Source organism: Rhinolophus ferrumequinum, chromosome 6, assembly GCF_004115265.2.
Source record: "Rhinolophus ferrumequinum isolate MPI-CBG mRhiFer1 chromosome 6, mRhiFer1_v1.p, whole genome shotgun sequence".
Classification (NCBI taxonomy): Eukaryota; Metazoa; Chordata; class Mammalia; order Chiroptera; family Rhinolophidae; genus Rhinolophus; species Rhinolophus ferrumequinum.
Window position 1 is genome coordinate 24,833,841 of NC_046289.1, and position 21,419 is coordinate 24,855,259.

General features: G+C 43.0%; 2 protein-coding genes across 5 annotated transcripts in view; one reads left to right on the forward strand and one right to left on the reverse strand.

Moving 5' to 3' along the window:
• Positions 1-11,880, forward strand: part of NUMB (NUMB endocytic adaptor protein) — a 111,630-nt gene extending 99,750 nt beyond the window's left edge. The window contains 9 exon segments of the mRNA XM_033109331.1: positions 2,424-2,628; positions 4,411-4,704; positions 6,323-6,396; positions 6,398-6,473; positions 8,678-8,775; positions 8,777-8,809; positions 8,811-8,826; positions 9,714-9,742; positions 9,744-11,880. Coding sequence (XP_032965222.1) covers positions 2,424-2,628; positions 4,411-4,704; positions 6,323-6,396; positions 6,398-6,473; positions 8,678-8,775; positions 8,777-8,809; positions 8,811-8,826; positions 9,714-9,742; positions 9,744-10,433 — 1,515 coding nt within the window. The 3' untranslated portion in view covers positions 10,434-11,880.
• A 182-nt stretch (positions 11,881-12,062) lies between these two features.
• The window catches only part of PAPLN (papilin, proteoglycan like sulfated glycoprotein), a 37,640-nt gene continuing 28,283 nt past the window's right edge, over positions 12,063-21,419 (reverse strand). For all 4 annotated transcript variants that reach the window (XM_033109328.1, XM_033109330.1, XM_033109329.1 and 1 more), the window contains 2 exons: positions 18,790-18,956; positions 12,063-14,021 (listed from right to left, as the gene is read on the reverse strand). In XM_033109328.1, the coding sequence (XP_032965219.1) occupies positions 13,846-14,021; positions 18,790-18,956 (343 nt within the window). In that variant the 3' untranslated portion in view covers positions 12,063-13,845. The remainder of the gene's footprint in view (positions 14,022-18,789; positions 18,957-21,419) is intronic.

A 21,419-nucleotide genomic window follows, 5' to 3' on the forward strand; every position in this document is an offset into this window, starting at 1 on the left:
GACACGAAAGACAAGTCTCTTACGTGATGATGATGATGAACTTAACCATCGTATAGCATAGCATTGAGTGTGTAATTTATGCATTTTTAAGAGTTCGGACAGAATAAGGCAGTGTAGCCATTCATAAAGGCTACAGCTCAAAAACTTCTTGCCAGGGTTGAACTTGGAAGGCAAGTGGTGGCTGTACTCTAAAATTGACCAAAGGGGATTTTTTAAGCTCTTAGAGACCGTGGTATAAACAAATATTAAGAGCCTAGGCTCTGAATCATATCTGGGTTTCAGACCTGATTCTGGTTCTTACAAGCTGTGGGATTTGTGGCAAGTTACTTAATGTTCTCTAAGTCTTAGTATCCACCTCTATCAGATGGAGATAACAGCTGTGAAGACTCACTTAGATAATGACAGTAGGCACTCTTAGCATGGGGTCTGGCCCATGGTAACTGCTTTAAAAATGGTGGCTAATGTCGTTACAGCCGTTCCTCGCGCTGGGTCTGGGGTAGGGCTTGAGGAGGGATCCATCTTCAAGAACTTACACCCTAGACCTAGGAGAAATAAAAAGCTTCCTTGACATCTAGCTCTGTCCTTGTAATAGAGCTGTATGTAAATGCAGATGTTCTAGATTCTTTCATTACTCTCTCCTATTTCATACTTTAGTGCCTACCCTTATATCATCCTACTGAGAAGTTAGATGGAAACACATGTGGATTTATAAAGAGTAAGTCTGTCAGTCTTTAAACCGTCATATGAAATCTTAGGGACAAAAAGCACTTCGGACATTACCTTTCCTTATGATGTTGGCATATAAAAAACCCAGTGGAATTACTTGCTCAGAGCCATATGTAGGAGCAGCTGCTTACAGGGTATGATTTTGAAAACTCCACAAAAGGTTCCCTGTTCTCAAATACCTCTTCTCACTATTCATAATGCCAACCAACTGTTACTATATCATCTCTAACTTTTTATTCCATAGTTAGGGATATGGTTTAAAATACAGATAACCCTCAGTGAAGTATTACATAGCAATAAAAAAGAATGAAATCCTTCCATTTGCAACAGCATGGGTGGACCTAGAAGGTATTATGCTAAGTGAAATAAGTCAGAGGAAGACAAATGCTGTATGGTTTCACTTTCATGTGGATTCTTAAAAAAAAAAAAACCACAAACAAACAAAGAAAACAAAATAAAAATACAGACTCATGGAAACAGAGACCAAAGGGATGGTGGCCAGAGGGGAGGGGTATGGGGCGGTGGGTGGAAAAGGCAAAGGGAAATATAGTCCATAATATTGTGACAAGTTTAAGTTCGCACAGTGACAGATGATTACTAGAATTAGTGGGGTGATCATATTGTAAGGTATAAAAATGTCAAATCACCATACTGTACACCTGAAACGAATATAACTAATATACCAACTATACTTAAATTTAATAAACATTAGGGTGATGCAAAAGTAACTGTGGTTTAAAAGGTTAAAAATAATTGCAAAAAAGCATAATTACTTTTGCACAAACCTAATAAATAAAATGAGCAATGAATATGAAAAAAATAAGTAAATAAAATACAAATAGCTCTGGTAAAAATAATCCATTGAATTTATTTAAATATCTTTCAAATAATATTTAGTTCATATAAGCCCACTTCTCCTCCTACAAACAAATGAGTTTTATTTGTTTGGTTCCTTTATAAGTAGAGAGTATGGATGAAAACATACTTTATTTAACTTTTGCCTTTGAGTGTTTGGGAGACAGAGTTGGGATTAGGGAGAGCTAGAAGAATATAGGGAAGGTATAGGGGAAAGCCTAAAACCTCGGAGGGCCTAGAATGGGGAAGGGTGCTTAGGGAGGGAGTGTTCAGAAAGGAGAGATTGAAAAAACTAACCTTTCCTTTGCCTTATTCCCTTCTCAACACTGGAGCTGTATTTATTTATTTGAACTTTTTAATTTGCACTTTTTGTTCTTAGATATGTTGACAGTATATTTAAGCTCCTGAAATTTGCCCTGCCTTTCCAGTGGTTTCTTAGAAATGCTTAGTAAATGTTCCCACTATTCCCCTAAATGGCAAATAGAGGTTACATTTCAAGACTTAGGGCTTAGAACCTTTAGCAGTGTCTCCTAAGCTGGTGGCCAAAACTAATGTGCATGACAGAGATCACCTGACTAGTAAGAGTGTCTCAGTGGCTGCTCACAAAAGCACAGGTGGCTGGCTAATGGTCACTTTACCCAATGCTTGCTACAGTAAAAATATCATAAGCATTACCTAAGGTAATTTATTCATTTAAATTAATTTGGCATATTAATATATTAAAATCTAATTTAAGCTGGAGTTTTCAGCATTTTGCCTTGTGTAAATACAGACTCATTTATGATCCAAGCTCATTTGTACTTGTTGATATTGTAAATCTAAATATGTGTTGTTGTGTACAGGGTGAGAGATTGAGCCATGCGGTAGGCTGTGCTTTCGCGGCCTGTTTAGAACGGAAACAGAAGCGGGAGAAAGAATGTGGAGTGACTGCTACTTTTGACGCCACTCGGACCACTTTTACAAGAGAAGGATCATTCCGTGTCACCACAGCCACTGAGCAAGCAGAAAGAGAGGAGATTATGAAACAAATCCAAGATGCCAAGAAAGGTACAGTCTGTTCTACTCCATTATGTGTTTACTTAAGCAGTTTTCCCTAACAGGTTTCATATTTTAAAGCTATCAGGGCTAAGCTTCCTCACAGTCAGAGAGAACTCTTAGCAATATATGAAGGACCTGAAGAACAAAGCTGAAAATCTGTAAACAAAGTCCTTTCCTTTACAGTGGCTTGTTGAGTAGCTTCAGAAACTGTTTACCCTTTTTATTACATGAAACTATCTGGGGAAACAAGAGAGTGCAGTGAAATAAGCTGCAGAGACACCCCTCCCCCCATGTTTACAAACAAAATTGGGGACATCTACATCCTGGACTGATCTTAATTCCGATACATCTGATCTCTGTGAGAAGCAGATGCTATAAAGGACCTACATCAGGAAGGACAAATCCCAGGTTTCGGCTGCAAAGGACCCGCTGCCGGTGATGCCGCCTGCTAATGCAGGCAGAGCTTTCACAGTGATACTGTTCTGACGAGGTTATTACTGGTTTTTAGTGCTTTAGTTAAAAAGAAGTACATAGATTTTGAGAAGCTAGCCCTCTTTTCCCATAGCCCCTGTTAATTTTAGTGTGTGATTTTTGCAGAATGTGAGTTTTTTTCACGTATACAGGGCAGCATAGCAAAAAATGCCTGTACAAGCATTCAAATTACTCAAGAGTCTATTGCCTGAAGTTGCGTTGGGCGTATTTTAGAACTAAGTGATAGGGCTTGGGGAAAATGCTTTGCATTCTGTGTGTAGCTGGGGTTGAAACCAACAAGAAATATTCTGAGATTAAACAGTTCAGTTTAATATGTATTAATATAATTTTGCTAATTTTTTACTGTATCCTTTTAGTTCTAAAACAGGCAGTTGGGTAACATAGTCTAATACTGACCCAAACAGCTCTAATTCTTAAGCCAAAAAGATACATATTTTTATTTGAAATTAAATTATTGATTATGATTTTTTTCATTTCTTGTAAACATTTGTCCCAGAATACCAAACACTGAAAAACACCATGCTATTTTTATTAGAAAATTTAATATGTACAGCTGTTACTTAGTGTGCTTCAGTGATTTTCTAACTGGAAGCATGTTCTTTAATACCACCAAATAATGCTCTTGGCGACACACAGCAACTGCCAAAGTGGTTGAGTCCCAACCACCACAGAGGATTGCGAGGGGAGGGAGAGGGAGAGATTTACCACAGTCGGAATGGGACTCAGCTGATACTCGCATGGAAGCAGTCTTGTATTTAGGTTTATTCCAATTTAAAATTTTACTTCTCTTTGCTTTTATTCAAATGAGCCACAAACGCAGAGAGTCCATGATTTAAAGACTGCTGTATGACATTCTTTAACATCTAACCAAACATGCTGATTTATCTTTCTGACTCTGCCACTCCCAAAGTCCTCTCCCCCAAAAACAGATAAACAAACAAACATTGAAACATTGCAAACCGAAAGCCGTAAGCCATCATTCTTTATAGGACTTCACATTAGGAGTTCATAGGCCACTGGGTTTCTTTTGTTGTTGTTCAAAGTCTAAGCTATGAATCACTGTATGAGAATCAAAGCTCTAATATTTGTGTCTTAGTAGATTACCATGTGACTTGTCGTAGGTTATTAAACCTTTTATTTGAAAAATAGGAGACCTGAGCCCTGCTTCTAACCTGTCTTCTAAGAGACATTGGGAAGGACATGGGTAAAAGGACCTAGGAGGGTTTTTGAGTTCCTCGGCCGGATAACCTCACATTATTGGAAGACATTGCTAAGGTCCTTTCTCTCGACTTTCTTGAGCTGAAACAGATAAGACAGTTATCGGTTCATCAGTGGTCCCTGGCAACACTGCGCCCTCCCCGTCTTCTCCCACGTCTCCCACGTTGGATGCCACTGCCTCCCTGGAGATGAACAATCCTCATGCCATCCCACGCCGGCACGCACCCATCGAACAGCTTGCTCGCCAAGGCTCTTTCCGAGGATTTCCTGCTCTTAGCCAGAAGATGTCACCCTTTAAGCGCCAGCTATCCCTGCGCATCAACGAGTTGCCTTCCACTATGCAGAGGAAGACTGATTTCCCCATAAAAAACGCAGGTAATGCAGCATGCACCTGACTGGCTGGGCGCTCTAGCACTGAAACATCGTCACCTCCGGGGAGACACTAATCCCATCAACTAGCCACCCCTCTCTCTCAGGCTGGTTGATGGTATATGTGTCTTGTATCATGTCCCAACTGGGAGAAAACTAAGGTTCACGGAGGGGGATGTGAACCATTCACTTCTCTTCAACATACAGGGAACATGATGGGGATTCCCAGCCTGAGCTGCAAGGCTTGTGGCTGGTCCTGAGGGAAGTGTCACTGCCTCAGCCAACCTGCCTCCCACACATCAAGGGTCTCCAGTTTCCATTCTATTCTGCCATTTGGTACCCAGCAGGGAATAATTGAAAAAGGCTTTGGAAAACACATCCAGTTAAATAGCATTACTGTCAGAGGTACCGAAGAAAATGGATAAGCACTCATTGTCCTCTTGGCTGGTTGTCTCCTTAGGGGAGGAAACTCTAAACGGGCGTCCTGTATAAATCTAAGATCTGTGTTCATCAGAGACAGTGGGCTTGCTCACACATATTCATTACCTTTCAGAACTGCCACACGTCCTTTGTGTGGCCTCTGTACAGCTGAGCCAGCCCGGTAGCTCTGTCCTCATCATAAGATCCGGAGCTAAAGTGTCAGATCTGGTCAGTGTTTTTATTGGGTCTATTTTACTTCACTCTGAGCACATCCAGCTTGTGCTACAACGGAGTATGAGGCAGCTCATACTGCCTCAATAGGGAACTCTCACTGGTGGTGCTATAAAAGTACAGTTTAAGTGCTTCTGGTGGATGGAACTAAGCCTGAAGAACCGTGGAGTAGATGATTACTACGGGTCTTCTCCAGCTCTCAACTCCTCTGAACACTGGAACTCCAGATGGTTTCCAATACCTGTTTACCCTCTCCTTCTGGAGCAGATGGGAAACAAAAACTATTATTCTCTTTTCACAGTTGAGCAAAACAAAGGTTCAGGACACATAATTAGCTTCCTCAGTGAGACAGAAGTATCCCAGAGTCAGTATCAAGAACAAAGGCCTCTGGAGTCCTGGACCTACTTTGCTTTGACATGATATATACATAGTTCATATACTTGGTCCTTTGGAGGAAGGCGAGAGTGATGACATTGTCATAGCTTATAGAGAAAAGGACCCAGCCTCCACAGTGCCTCTTACTATAGCCCGTTTTCCTGATAGGCTCACTACATAGCTCCAGAACTTAACTCGGACCACAGCCTTGGGAACTAGTTGGAAGACAGACAGGTTGCAGATGTCTTCCAGAAAGATCTAGCTAACCGAACATCATGGCTCAGAAAAAAAAAGACCAAGTCCTGAAACAGTTGTTACAACAGGAAAGGAAATAAAGAAACCTGGGGATTTACAAGAGAGGAAGATAGACCTTAGTACACGAATTGTTGACAATTTTATACCTTCTCATCTGAAAAGCCAATGAAACAGTGGTTAGTAAATTTTTTAAAGCTGCTTTTTATAGCCCCACCTGACAGTTGAGACTTTCCCCTCCACAAATAAGGGATGTTGTATAAAATGCCATCTTGTGTCGTACTGCCTATATTTCAGGATTTATTCTTTTTTTCCTGTCTGGAGCCATTTTCTGCTTATCTTGCAGTGCCAGAGGTAGAAGGGGAAGCAGAGAGTATCAGCTCCCTGTGCTCACAGATCACCAATGCCTTCAGCACACCCCTCCGAGGATCCCTTCTCATCTGCCCCAATGACCAAACCAGTGACAGTGGCAGTACCACAATCTCCTGCCTTTCAAGGTTGGTGCCCTCTTAGCCTGCTCAGTTGTTCTCTTTGCCACTAGGTCCTTTTTATGACTCTGCTCACTACTGTAAATGGCATCCGAGCTGGTCAGACGCATTCATTGCCCTGTTTGACAATGTCTCAGATTCATTCATTTCCTTCCGCGACATTATGCTTTGTTCCCCCTTCCTGTTTCCTAAGATGTCTGCACTCGTCATTTTGCATGTACCTACCTTCATCTGTTCTTTTAGGAGCGTCTGCAGTCCCAACCCACTGCTTTATTTGCCACTTCAGTGTTAAGAGTCAGTGTCTGCCAGTTCTCCAGAAGCAAGCAGTCTTCACAGTTGGTTCTAGCATGATGCTTGCTTTATCAGTGATTTTCAACCCGCAGTGATTTTGCACCCTCAAGGAAAATTTGGTGTTCTTTGGCTGGAGAACATTTTTGCGTTCACCAACTTGGTAGGTGATGATTGCTGTTGGTCACCTGGGTAGAAAGCCAGGAAGGCTGCTAAACATCCTCCAACGTACCCAGTAGCCAGCCTCAAGCAAAGAATTATCCGGCCCAAAATATCAATAGAGCCAAGGTTGAAAAGCCCTGGACTCACCTAGTCTCTACCCTGCCACAGAGGCTCATGAAGAAAAACGACTTCTTTGGGCTCTTCAGTTCATTTCATATTGTATAACAGCGTCCTAAAATTTGACTTTGTGGCATTGAAGAGTTCTAAAAGTTGTTGTTTTCAGAGAGACTGAGTTAACAGTATTGACTCAGCGGTCAGCACAGTCTGTATAACTTAAATTATAGCCTTTGAGAATTTGTGCTGCTATAATTGCCATTTCTTCACTTCTTTTGAGAGAGAGCTCAGGAACAGCTTTGCTGTGAGGACAGTACCCCGCTCCTATTGGAGGAAGCTACTACATGCTTTTCCTCCAGGGAATTTCTTTAAAAAAAAAGAAAGAAAAGAAAAACAAACCTTTATAGTCATGTGTACCAAATGGCTTTTCATTTCACCTAACAAATATTTATACCAATAATAGGCACAATTTATTGAGCACTTAGTGATGCCACATCATGGTAAGGACTCATGTCTTTTCTCATCTTATTTAATCCCCACAAGCAACCTTTCGAGATAGGCGTTACAGATGAGAAAAATGAGGCTCAGAGAGGGTTAAGTAAATTGCCCAAATCTCACAGCCAGGATTTAAACCCAGGTCTTTCTGAATATAGCACCTATTATATTCTACTGACTCTAGGCCTGTTTACAAGGCAGTGGGTGTAAAACTGAATAGAACATAGTGGCTCCCAGTCTACGGGTGAGCTAGTCTTTTAGACAAGTCCTGGGTAAATAGTACCGATGCCATAAGGAACAGTTTGGCCAGTCCTAGAGAGGGAATGATTATAGTGTAGGGGCCAGGAAGTTGCCTGCTTGTCTGCTCCATACTACATCTGATAGCTGGGCTGAGGAATAGAAGCTGATGGAATAGATGCCTGGAGTGAAGGAGCAAGAGTCAGGACATTTTCATAAAGGGAAAGGAGGAAAAAATAGTAGGTACTTTGACATATTCTGAATATTACCGAAGGGAAAAAAAATTTTCAAAAAAAGGGAGATGAAATTAATTCTGTAGCAAATTACAAATTTATAAGCAATGAAAACATATACTAAGTTTGATTTCTCATCTGTAATATGGGGTCATTCCCATACTTATTGGGTTTTTGAGAGAATTAAACGAGATGATGCATGCTTAGGTATTATTAATATAGTGCCTAGCACATAATATGGAATCATTATATTTTTCCCATTGTTGTTATTTTTGGTATACTTTGATATTTTAGAAAAATAATAGGAGAGGGAACTGTTTATGTCATTATGCTAAAGGCTAAGCTGTATCTAAGAGTTAGATCTTTGCTGCTGTAAGACAAAGCAGCTCTGTTCAGCTTGATTTGTTTTTCTAGGCTTCATTTCCTCTCTCCCATACACATATTTTCCTAGAAACAGTCATTTGGCTTTACCAATAACAGCCATTTTAATTACAACCTCTGATTCCCTCTTTGCCAAAAGGTGTGTGCAGCCATGACGAGCTTGGTATGATTATCCCAACAGCAACTTTTCTGTCTCATCTGTCCCAGCAGTATTGCACATTGGCCTGACGGACCCAGCCCCATGGGGTCGCCTGTACACCCTGCATGAATTAACTCCATCGATGTTGTCTGCTCCCATTGTAGCTAATGGCACTGACTCAGCCTTCCATGTGCTTGCTGCTAAGCCAGCCCACACTGCTCTAGCACCCGTAGCAATGCCTGTGCGTGAAACCAACCCTTGGGGCCCGTGCCCTTGATGCTGCTAACAAGGGAGTTTGCAGCCAGACATTCGGGTAAGGTGGCCACAGGTGTGGTGAGGATTCTGGGATCCGTTAAGTGACCCTGGTTCAAAAATGAGCCATTTACTTGAGTGGGAACCAGGAAGGAGTCCTTTTAAGGAAAAGTGTGTTCCCTTCTGGAAATAAAGTACTATTAAGAAAGGATGAAGAAGGAGAAAGAACTAAAGATGTTTAAATTGATAGTTTCTTAAGCCTATAGAACAGAATTACCCATATCCAGATTCCCGGGCTGTCCCCTGAGTAGCACTGGATTTGGAGTTACATGGACATGGCATTAGGAGGAGGGGACCCTGCCTCCTACCAGTGGCAGGTCTAACAAAAAGAGCTATACAAAGCACTTAATTTTTGTTTTTCTGTACTTTCTAGTTTTCTATAATGAACTTTTAACTATACAACCAAAAGAAATTTTAAACAGTAATACAGGGAATTCACCAGAAAGACAGATGTGTCTGGAAGCCAGATGGACCTCAAGGTACAGTACCAAGTCACTGGTGGTTTCTTTTCGTTCTATTAGTGCAGAAGGTGAGTCACCTTGGGTCCTTCAGAGCCTGTGTAAGGTGGTTTCTGTAGCATGGAGGAGCCCCAGCGACAGAAGGGGTGTTTGATGCCAGCTCGCGCACGGCCTTGGTTCAGTGCATTTGAGCCACATCTGAACAGCTCCTCCGTGGGGCCGAGACAGCAGCGTGTCTGGCAAGGTTCTCATTGTCCTACCACAAAACCTCTCAGCCAGTAATAGAGGCTTTCCTCCCCCTACCCACACCATGAAAATATCCCACTACAGGGATTTGTTCACACGTTAGGATCATTCCAGTAACCAAGGTGATCAGGTGAGGAAAGAAGCCCCCAAGGCTGATTCTTTGTCTCTATTTTGTTGGTTCCAGGGACCGAGTGGGGTCAACCTTCTGGTGCTGGCCTCTCCAGATCTCTTCCAGGCGGGTCCAACCGACGTACTCCCCTCTGAGGCCGACCGCTGGTTAGAAGAGGTGTCCAAGAGCGTCCGGGCCCAGCAGCCCCCGGCCTCCGCTGTCCCTCTGCAGCCAGTTCTCCAGCCTCCTCCACCTGCTGCCATCTCCCAGCCAGCGCCGCCTTTCCAAGGGAATTCATTCCTCACCTCTCAACCCCTGCCAGTGGGTGTGGTTCCGCCCCTGCAGCCAGCCTTTGTCCCTGCCCAGGCCTATCCTGTGGCCAATGGGATGCCCTATCCAGCCCCTAATGTGCCTGTGGTGGGCATCACTCCCTCCCAGATGGTAGCGCACGTGTTTGGCACTGCAGGCCACCCTCAGGCTGCTCACCCACATCAGTCTCCCAGCCTGGTCAAGCAGCAGACATTCCCTCAGTCTGAGACGAGCAGTGCTACTGCCAGTCCCTTCTTTAAGCCTCCTGCTCAGCACCTCAATGGTTCTGCAGCTTTCAATGGCGTAGACGATGGCAGGCTGGCCTCAGGAGACAAGCACACAGAGCTTCCTGCAGGCAGCTGCCCGGTGGATCCTTTCGAAGCCCAGTGGGCTGCATTAGAAAGCAAGTCCAAGCAGCGCACTAACCCCTCCCCCACCAACCCTTTCTCCAGCGACTTACAGAAGACGTTTGAAATTGAACTTTGAGCAGTTCCGATAGCTCATGTATTTTGTCTGTACTCAGGCAAAGGCAGGGGGTGGAGGTCAAAGGAGCAATGGGGACTTTGTGTTCCCGATCAGTCCACTTTTCCCTAATCCCAGAGGTCCCAAGGAACATGTCCAGGCACGGAGTTGCTGTACAGGGTTGATTTTTGAAAAAAAGTGGAGAAAACCATTCCTCGAGAAGAACTGTCTTGCAATTAGGCTAAAGGAGTCAAAAGAAATGTTGCCCTCTGTCCCCCTCCTCCTGCCTCAGCCCCTTACAATCTCTGATAACAGAGAGGCAGATGTATCTGAACAGGAATCTGTAATCAAAGCACATTTACTGGAATATAAAACAACGGGAAGCAAAACGACCCCCCATTGTTTTTCAGGCCAGTCACCTGCCTCCTCTCAGTACTGGCCTGTCTCAGAGATCAGGAACAGGGTGGCCTGTGCTTGGGCCGGGGACAAGAGGCAAAGCTATGCTGCCAGAATCCCCGGGAGGGGCACAGCAGCAGCTGCCCAGCAGAGCTATATTTTAAGGGTAAAGTTGAGCTTCCATTTTGAGTAAGAATAAATATTATAAATATATATCAAAAAAGCCAAAATCTTTATTTTTATGCATTTAGAATATTTTAAATAGTTCTCAATATTAAAAAATTGTATGAGTTGTAAGTAATCTTGCCAAAGGTAAAAGGGTTAGCTGTAAGAAATTGTACATAAGATTGATTTATCATTGATGCCTATTGAAGATAAAAGAGGAAAGGTTGGGAGGTGCAGACAGGATCCCTAGCTAATTTGGTATCAGTCATTGTAAGTAGCACATTGCAACAACAATCATGCTTATGACCAATACAGTCACTAAGTTGTAGTTTTAAATAAAGACAATGAAAGAGTAGTATTGTCCTGGTTTTAAACCTGTGATGAAATTCTAATGTCATTCTTTTAATGGAATCAATCTAAATATGCTCTATAGAGAATATGTATTTTCTTTTATATATTGCTGCAGTTTCCTTATGTTAATCCTTTACTTTAACACTAAGGTGACAATGACATCATATCTACAGACTGGAATGCAGGTTACTGTGTGGGTTTGTCATGTGGGTCTTGGTGGGTTTTGTTTTGTCCTTTAAGTTTTGTTCCTATGAATTTTGTGGGGGTGGGGATGATGGTTTTATTAGGGTGTGTGTGTGTGTGTGTGTGTGTGTCCGTCCCTGTGTCCGTCCGTCCCCGTATGTCCGTCCGTGTCCATCCATCTGTCCATCCCCCTCCATTGTGAGCAGAACATCCCGTTGCCAGTTGTAAGAAATTGACCACTTGATCCTTGGTAACAACGTGAGATCCCATCTCATTTTTACTTTTGAACGTTGGCCTTACAAATAAATGTAAGTTATATATATTTGTACTGATGAGAATTTATAATCTGCTTTAACAAAAATAAATGTTCGTGGTAGAAGCTTTTACCCATGAAAGGCTGTTCTTTCCCCTTTATTAGCAAATGAGTTGACTTTTAGTTCTTTTTGGTCTTGTTCTCTCTCCATTATACTGCTGTTGCAGATCTCTAGTTTGGCAGGTAGAAAATCTTTTATTGGGACTAGTATATTCTTAAAATTCGTATTTTTATTCATACTTTAGGCTTCGGTTATTCCTAAGCGCATCTCTAACATCAGATTTTTGCTGCTCAAAGTGTGCTCTGGACAGCAGCACAGACGTCACCTGGGAGCTGGTTAGAGACGCAGGATATCAGCCCACCCCAGAACACGTAAGAAGAGTCCCCATTTGAACGAAATTTACAGTCGGAAGTCCAGGGATGGAGCGTGATTCTCAACCTTGGATACTGATCACAGTCACCTGGGAAGCTTTTAAAATCCTCATGCCCTGCGCATACTCCAGGCCAATTAAATCCAAATCTCGGGGGAGTGCAACCCCAGGTTGTTTTTTAAAAAGCTCCCAGTATGAAAGAGGGTTGAGAACCACTAGTCTAGACTGAGTCTTACTCTCACCTTGACCCTTAGTCCACTATTGTGTGACGAGTTCTAGGAAGCGCTAGCTAACCTGAAACTTACCGTCTGAAGTGTGTTGCCAATAGGCCAAATACTGGTTTAATTAAAGCACTGGGGAATCCAAGAAAGTGGCCCTTATTTTCCAATTTCGATAGCAATATCAGCCATGTAAGTGAGAGGGGATTCTCCTCACTATATTTTTTTAAATGGAAAGAAAAGACCCCTGCCCCCGGCCCATGTTTCCTTTGTTGAAGGACACGCAGACTGAGAAGTGTCCCTTACCCATGGCGTAGTTTATCCCTTTTCCAGCCAGCATGGTGGTAATAAAAGTCACCTTTCCCTGTAAAGCCTGTCTTTTCTGTGTCCCACAGTAACCTCTGTCACTAGGCCCAGCCAGTCCCCTATGGGATTTGTAGAAGGTTCAAGTGGAAAGGGACTTGGAAGCTCATTGAATCCAGGCCTCTTATTTTGAAGCAAGGCATTGGAGATTCTGAGATGAAGAATGACTTCCTCCATCTCAAACCATTTCTGAAGCCACGTGCTATTACTACATTGCCCTCCCCTCCATTGGGCGCCCCCATCCTGCTGTTGCTGTTTTTAATAATAGACTGGCTTTGATCGGGCAGCACAGATTCCTACTTGAGGAGGAAAGGCTCCTCGTTGGTCCCAATATAAAGCAGGCCCAGCAATCCCGCCCATACGGGTGTGAGACCATCCTCACGCCAGTTCACTGTGTCGGCCTCAGTACAAGGGCTTCAGGCTCCAGCTTCCCGATGAAAGCAAGGCACTTTTCCAGTTCTTCCATAATAATCCAAGTGCTACTTTTTCATCCCAAATCCCTGTTCTGAGCCTTACATTATATTCCACTTTGCCGAGAACTTTCACCAACACTATGCTGTTAACCGTATGCACAGATGAGATTTGAAGCTTGTCGCTATACTACCTACAAGGGTGAGAGAGAAAGTAGAGCACTAGACCACTGTTTGACCCCGGGTGAGATCTAGTTCTAGCAAGAATACTTCCCTGTCACAGCAGGAGTGAGTGTTCCCCATATGAGATAGATGTTAACTTTAAAATCATTCCACACCTTAGAATGAAGTGAGAACCTGGTTGCTTGTTTTATCACAATGAACTGATCCTGTGTAACAAATTACGGAGAGAAGTTGTAAAGTAATGGGGGCCTTATCCAATCATATTCCTCTTCTTGACAACTCAGCAGCCTCCTGTTATCATGTCGGAGATGCAAACACTGCTGGGCTCAGAAGGCTAGACTGGCTGTTGCTGAGGCTCAACACTAGTGGGGCAAGTGTCTCCAGAAGACTACTCCTTGCGGCCAGAAAGGGGAGACCAAGAGTCTCTCTGCCCCTCTCCCCAGCTCTAAGAGTTGTTTCAGAACTGGGGCTGGAGCCAGGCCTTCATCCCTGCTGCCAGACTGGTTGAGCATGAGGCCGGGAACGGGAACAGCTGGCACAGCAGAAGCTGGAGTAATACTCATTGCCACAGAGCTGGGCCTGCAGGATCAAATCACAGTTGGCCAGCTCAGGCTGGTCGATGCACTCCCTCCTGGGGTCCCTTGGCTGGGCGGCCACTGCTGCAAAACGACAGGGAAGAGAGAAAGTGGTAAGGAAGCTCTGGATGTGCCAAAATTCTCACCTACCATTTCATTCCTTAAAAGGAAAGTGACACTACGATTGTCAGATTCCCCCCAAAATGCAGTTATTCTGTAACATTTCAATACCAATATGCACAACTACATGAAGGATCACAATTTCCATCCGTTGGTTTTTTTTTGGTCTAATTATAGTTGACATACAATATTATCTTAGTTTCAGGTGTACAACAGTGATTTGATGTGTATATAACTTACGGAGTGATCACCACAATAAGTCTAGTACTCAGCTAACACCATATGTAGTTATTACAATACTATTGACTATATTCCCTATGCTGTACTGTACATCCTCATGACTGTTTTCATAATTGGCAATTTGTATGTCTTAACCCCTTCCTCTTTTGCACCCAGTCCCCCAACACTCCTCCTCTCTGGCAACCATCAGTTTGTTCTCTGTATTGATTAGTTTGTTTTGTTCATTTATTTTGTTTTTTTTAGATTCCACGTGTAAGTGAAATCATATGGTAATCGTCTTTCTCTGACTTACTTCACTTACCATAATACCCTCTAGGTCCATTCATGTTGTGCCAAAGCACAAGATTTCAGTCTTTTATGGCTGAGATATATTCTATTGTATAGAATATATCAATAGTCAAGTGCTATTGTATATATGTATACCGTATCTTCTTTATCCATTCATGTATCGATGGACACTTAGGTTGCTTCCATATCTTATCCTGGCTATGTAAATAATGCTGCAGTGAACATAGGGGTGCATATGTCTTGTTGAATTAGTGTTTTGAATTTCTTCAGATAGCGAGCTACCCCAATTTTGTTCTTCTTTCTCAAGATTTCTTTGGCTATTTGGGATCTTTTTGGTTCTATATACATTTTAGGATTATTTGTTCTAGTTCTCTGAAAAATGCCATTGTTATTTTGATGGACATTGTGTTGACTCTGTAGATTGCTTTGGGTACTATGGACGTTGTAACCATGTTAATTTTTCCTATCTGTGAGCACGGTACAGCCTTCCATTTATTTGTATCTTCTTCAGTTTTTTTCTTCAATGTCTTATAATTTTCTAAGTACAGGTCTTTTACCTCCTCTTACTAGTAATACAAATTCCTTTACTAGGAATACAAATTTATTCCTAGTTATTTTATTCTTTTTGATGCAATTATAAATGGGATTGTTTTCTTAATTTCTCTGATAGCTCGTTATTGGTGTATAAAAATGCAACTGATTCCTGAATATTAATTTTTTATCCTGCTATTTTACTGAATTCATTTATTTGTTTTAACAGTTTTTTGGTGGATTCCTGAGGGTTCTCTATATATAGTATCATGTCATCTGCAAATAATGACAGTTTTACGTCTTCTTTTCCAATTCGGATGCCTTTTATTTCTTTTTCTTGTCTGATGGGTGTGTCTAGGACTTCCAATATTATGTTGAATAAAAGTGGTGAAAGTGGGCTTCCTTATCGTGTTCCTGATCTTAAAGCAAAAGCTTTTAGCTTTTCACCATCGAGTATTATGTTAGCTATGGGTTTGTCATGTATGACCTTTATTATATTAAGGAATGTCCCCCTTTATCCCCATTTTGCTGAGAGTTTTTATCATAAATGGATGCTGGATTTAGTCAAATGCTTTATCTGCATCTATTGATAAGATCATATGATTCTTATCCTTCATTTTGTTTATGTGGTGTATCACATTAATTGATTTGCAGACATTGAACCACCCTTGCATTCAGAAATAAATCCGTCTTGATTGTGGTGTATTATCTTTTTAATGTATTGCTGAATTCAGTTGGCTAATATTTTGTTGAGGACTTCTGCATCTATGTTCATCAGGGATATTAGTCTATAATTTTCTTTTTTTGTCCTGTCTTTGTCTGGTTTTGGTATGAGAGTAATACTGGCCCTGTAAAATGAGTTTGGGGACCCTTCCTCCTCTTCAAATTTTTGGAATAGTTTGAAAAGGATAGTGTTAATTCTTTGAATGTTTGGTAAAATTCACCTGTGAAGCCATTTGGTCCAGGCCCTTTTTTTTCTTGGGAGTTTTTTTTTTTTTCCTTGGGAGTTTTTTGAAATTACTGATTTGATTTCATTAGTAGTTATCTGTTCAGATCTTCTGTTTCTTCCTGATTCAGCCTTGATTCTGCCTCGGAAGATTATGTTTCTCAGAATTTACCCATTTCTTCCAGTTTATCCGTTGGCATATAATTGTTCATGGTATTTCCTAACAATCATTTGTATTTGTGTGACGTCAGTTGTCACTTCTCTTTCGTATCTGGTTTTATTTATTTGTGCCCTCTTTTTTTCTTAACGAGTCTGGCTAAAGGTTTATCGATATTTATTTTCAAAGAACCAGATCTTGGTTTCATTGATCTTTTCTATTATTTTTAGACTATTTCATTCATTTCTGCTCTGATATTTATGATTTCCTTCCTTCTACTCACTTGGGGCTCTGTTCTTTTTCTATTTCCTTTATGTGTAAGGTTAGATTGTTTGAGAATTTTCTTGTTTCTTGAGGTAGGCATGTATTGCTATAAATTTCCCTATTAGAACTGCTTTTGCTGTATCCCATAGATTTAGGGTCATTGTGTTTTCATTTTCATTTATCTCAAGGTATTTTTTGATTTCTTCCTTGATCTTGTTGTTAACCCATTCATTGTTTAGTAGCATGTTATTTAGCCTCCACATGTTTGTGTATTTTTCAGTTTTCTTCTTCTAATTGATTTCTATTTTATACCATTGTGATTGGAGAAGATGTTTGATGTGATGTCAGCCGTCTTAAATTTATTGAGACTTGTTTTGTGGCCTAACTTGTGGTCTATCCTGGAAAATATTCCATGTGCACTTGAAAAGAAGGTATATTCTGCTGAAGTCTATCTGCTGTAATGTGTTATTTATATATCCTCTTGCTGGCTCGATATCTTTGTCATTATGAAGTGCTTTTTTTCTCTCCTGTTATAGCCCTCGTTATATCAGACAAAATAGATTTTAAAAGTATTATTACCCCAGCTTCTTTTTTGTTCCCATTTGCATGTAATATCTTTTTCCATCCCTTTTCTTTCCATCTGTGTGTGTCCTTCGATCGGAAGTGGGTCTCTTATAGGCAGCATAGGTACGGGTCTCATTCTTTTATCCATTCAGCCACCTGTCTTTTGATTGGAGCATTTAGTCCATTTACATTTAAAATAATTATTGACAGGTATGTAGTTATTACTATTTTATTGTTTTCTGATTTTTTTTGTAGTTCTTCTCTGTTCCTTTCTTATTCTCTTGATCTCTTCTATGTTGATGACTTTCTATAGTGTCATGTTTGGATTCCTTTCTCTTTATTTCTTGTATATATCGCTTATAGATTTTTGATTTGTGGTTATCGTGTGCTTCATATATACCAAGTTATGTTTATAGCAATCTATTTTACATTGATAGTCACTTAAGTTTGAACACATTCTAAAATCCCTACAATGTTTTACTCCCCCCTTCCACATTTGTTTTTGTCATTTTTTACTTCATTTGTGTGAATTCTTAATTTATTGTTGTAAAATTACACATGATCTTCCTACTTTTGCCTTTTTAACATTTGTTCTAGCTTTGTAGTTGGTTGATCCACTGCTTTTACTGTTTATCTTTGTCAGTGAGAATTTTTTTCTTTCCTATATTTTATTCATATTTTTATCTTGTCTTTTCTACTCAAAGAAGTCCCTTTAACATTTCTTGTAATATTGGTTTAGTGGTGATGAACTCATTTAGCTTTTTCTTGTCTGGGAAACTCTTTCCTTTGATTCTAAATGATAGTCTAGCTGGGTAGAGTAATCTTGGTTGTAGGTGCTTGCTTTTCGTCATTTTGAACATCTCATGTCAATCTCTTCTGGACTGCAATATTTGTATTGAGAAATCAGTTGACAGTCTTATGGGTGCTCCCTTGTAGGTAACTAACTGCTTTCTCTTGTTAGAATCTTGCTAGAAGCCTTTGGCCTTAGTGGTATGCAAACAATGCATCTTACAATACAGTATTTAGATTTGTTGAAATTTGCTAATGTAACAATTCAGAAAGCAAGGGCTGGAGAATATAAGGCTAAAATATCAAATTACTGAATAACACAGGTAAAATTCTGCCCAGTTCCAGGTGTAATAGTTTAGTGACAAGAACATTAAATATGAAGAGTCAAAAGACCTAGGTTCTAGTACCAACTTGGCCACGAATTTGCTGTGTGACTTACGGAAACATCACTTGAGCTCTCTGGGTATCTGTCTCATTTGTAAGATGGTGACATTAATCCCTGCCCTTTCCTTTCTGGGTTATATGATCAAAGGGCCAGGAAAGCACTTTCCAATCATAGGATCACTTTTTGCCACCTTAATTGGAATGGTCAGATTTTAATGGTCCGTCTGCCTTAAGTATTATAATGAAGTTCCAGTCAATCATAGTTCTCGAATGAAGATTGGTAAGGTCTAAAAAAATGACATTTAACATCATGTATTAAGCTATTACCAGCTGCCTGTCATACATACACATTATTTCTTCATCACTACAAGCCTACCAGGCCGTGGCGTAGCCCACTGGACAGATGAGTGGGTTAAGCCCCTTACCCCGACTCACACTACCAGTGACGGGCTGAGCGAGCCAGGATTTGGACCAGAGCCCCTCGGGCTGCAGAGCCTGCACTCATCCTCATTCTGCAGCAACCAGCCAGCTCTCAAAAACAAGCAAACGCCTGGGGAAGCCTTTCTCACCTGGCGGGACCACCTTCACCTCTGTGCTGCGGCTGACTGCCTGGCTTCCACGGTAGGCACTGCACGTGTAGGAGCCCTCGTCCCTGGCCCGCAGGTTGTGGATCAGCAGTGTGCCGTCTGGGGACTGGTGGACACGGTGGCCATCGGCCCATAGCGGCAGCCCATTCCTGGAGAGGAGAGGACACTGGGAGAGCTGGCCAGGGCCAGGAGGCGAGGGACGAGCCAATCAAAGACCATTCCAGAGCCGGCTGCTTTCTCTGTAGAAAAATGACCCTCACCTCAAGGAAAAGATTGCACATGATCAAAGCAAAATAACTCAGAAATGATGGGAACTGGCCTCAGCTGAGCACAGTGATCTGAGTGACTGTAAATGTGCCTCTTATCCACAAAGGAGCCACACTCTTCATTAACGAAGACCATTTAGGCAACAGTGAGATGCCAAGCCTGTGCTGATGCCAGGATGTAAGCTCCCCCTGCCTCCAGGGCACTGGGTGGGGATGTGTGGTGGTTAGGGGGAGCCTTCCCTGAGGATGAGGCTGCAGCTGGCTGGGCTGAAAGGGGGGAACATGGGACTCAGGAGCTTGAAGGAAGGTCATGGCCAGAATAAGAGAGCGAGCGAGGGAGGAAGTATACACGGCTCTGGTCAGGAGTTTGGGTTGGATCCTGGGGTAATGCAGGGGTGTAAGCTCAGCAGGACCAACATGGTGTTGTGCTTTGAAAGGATTGCTAACTGCAGTGGGGGGGTAGGGGACAAGCCTGAAAGCAGAGACCCAGGTAAGTGGCTGCTGCACACAGGTAGATGCACAGGCAGCAGAATAAGGGATTGGGATGATGGGCAGATGTGGGAGGAGAGGGAGAAATCAAGGATAATAGAGGTTTCTAGGCTTGGGTTACTGGGTAATGGTGGTGCCCCTCCATTGTGGGGAGACCCGGGGTGGGGGTGGGGATGAGGGGGTGAATGGTGAGGTTTATTTCCCACTGTTCATGCAGGGTGACAAGCGGGGGTCTCTTCTGGGTCTCTAGTTCCGCTCCCCACATAGAACGCAGGACATGGTGAGGCCAAAAGGAACACCCACGGAGCCATAGGTAAGGGAGTCATTACCACTATATTCTCGCTGGCGGCTGGGTTGGAGACACAGGAAGCAGGGGCCACACTGTTTGCAACCCTCACTGCGCCGCTTGCAGGCTCAGCCACCATCTTCTTGCTAGCCCCCATTTGCTGCTAGCAAAGCCATGGCAGTTATATTAGTGGCCAATGGCTCACTGGTTACAGCTGATGGCCATCCAATCACAGTTGATGCCATTTACTACCTGAGCCAGCACCTTTCCCTCGTGAAGTCGAGAGCCTGGAAACTCCTGGCTCCGTCCCCACACCCACCATTTTGCATTTCGGGGTGCCTGTGAGATACCAGGAGGCGTCGGATTTGAGGTCTGGACCCAGGTCGTGTATCACCACTGAATGGTCCCAGAAACTGTGTGTCTACAAGGTTACCCAAGGTGAAGTGAGACGAACTGAGGACCAAGGACAGACCTTGAGGTGCATCAGCCTCTAAGGGATAGGTGTGAGGAATCGAGCCAGCCAGGAAAAGAGAAGCAGCGGCCAGAGAAGTGGAGGGACCACCAGAAAACGGGTGTTGTTTGGAGCCAAGGGGAGGAAAGAGCTCAGGAGGTGCAAGAGTCCCGTGGAAGGACACAGGTCATGTGGGACTGGGATGTGACCAGAGGACTTAGGAGCAAGGAGGCAGTTGGTGGCCTTGGTCAGAGCCGTCTCCCTGTAGCGGGGGGTGGGGGGGGGTTGGTGGTGGGACGTGAGGCCCCTGTGCAAAGGGCTGAGCCCTGAGCAGGGGACTGACAGGAGGAGAGACCCAGTCGTGCTGTGAGGGGAGACTGATCGGAGGCCAGGCTGCAAGGACACAGGATCAGAGGACAGTGTGGTTTCTATCTTTGTTTTAAAGAGGGGTCCTGAGTATATTGCTGCTGGGAAGATCCAGGGAGGCAAAGCTGAAGATGCTTGAAGCCTCATGCGTGTGAGGGCCCATTCCCATGCTGGCCCCTGTCACTCACCTGTGAGCTTGACCACGGACATCCCCTCAGCCTCATGGCCACCCCTTCTTGATCTAGACGGAAGGCAGCCTCACTCCTCTGCAGACAGCACTTAGGGCAAACCTCTGCGCTTGTCACTGGGCCATCTCCTGCCTGGAAGTATCTAGGGGACTCAGATCGTCCCGGCATCCCCTGGGCGTGTTTTAGGGCCCTGGTTACCCCAGGGTCCCCAGAGCCTAGCCTAGTCCTGACCACTGCAGGAGGAAGGGGGCAAAATATTTTGCTAAATGAATCAGACCAACTGACCTGAGGTAAAAGGCCACTGAAGTCTCCAAAGCAGAGGGAAGCCTAGTGGTTTTCAACCCTGGGGACATGTGGCATCCTCTGGAGACACTTTGTCATGACTTGGGAGGGAGTGCCCCTGGCACCCAGTGGGTAGATCGCCTGGCTGCTGCTGAACACCCTACCAATGCATAGGACCGTCCCCCACAATAAAATATCACTGGCTCCAAAATGTCAGTAGCGCCGAGGTTGACAAACCCTGTTGTGGCCCAACCACCAGGAAAGACAACATCCTGTGTGGCCTC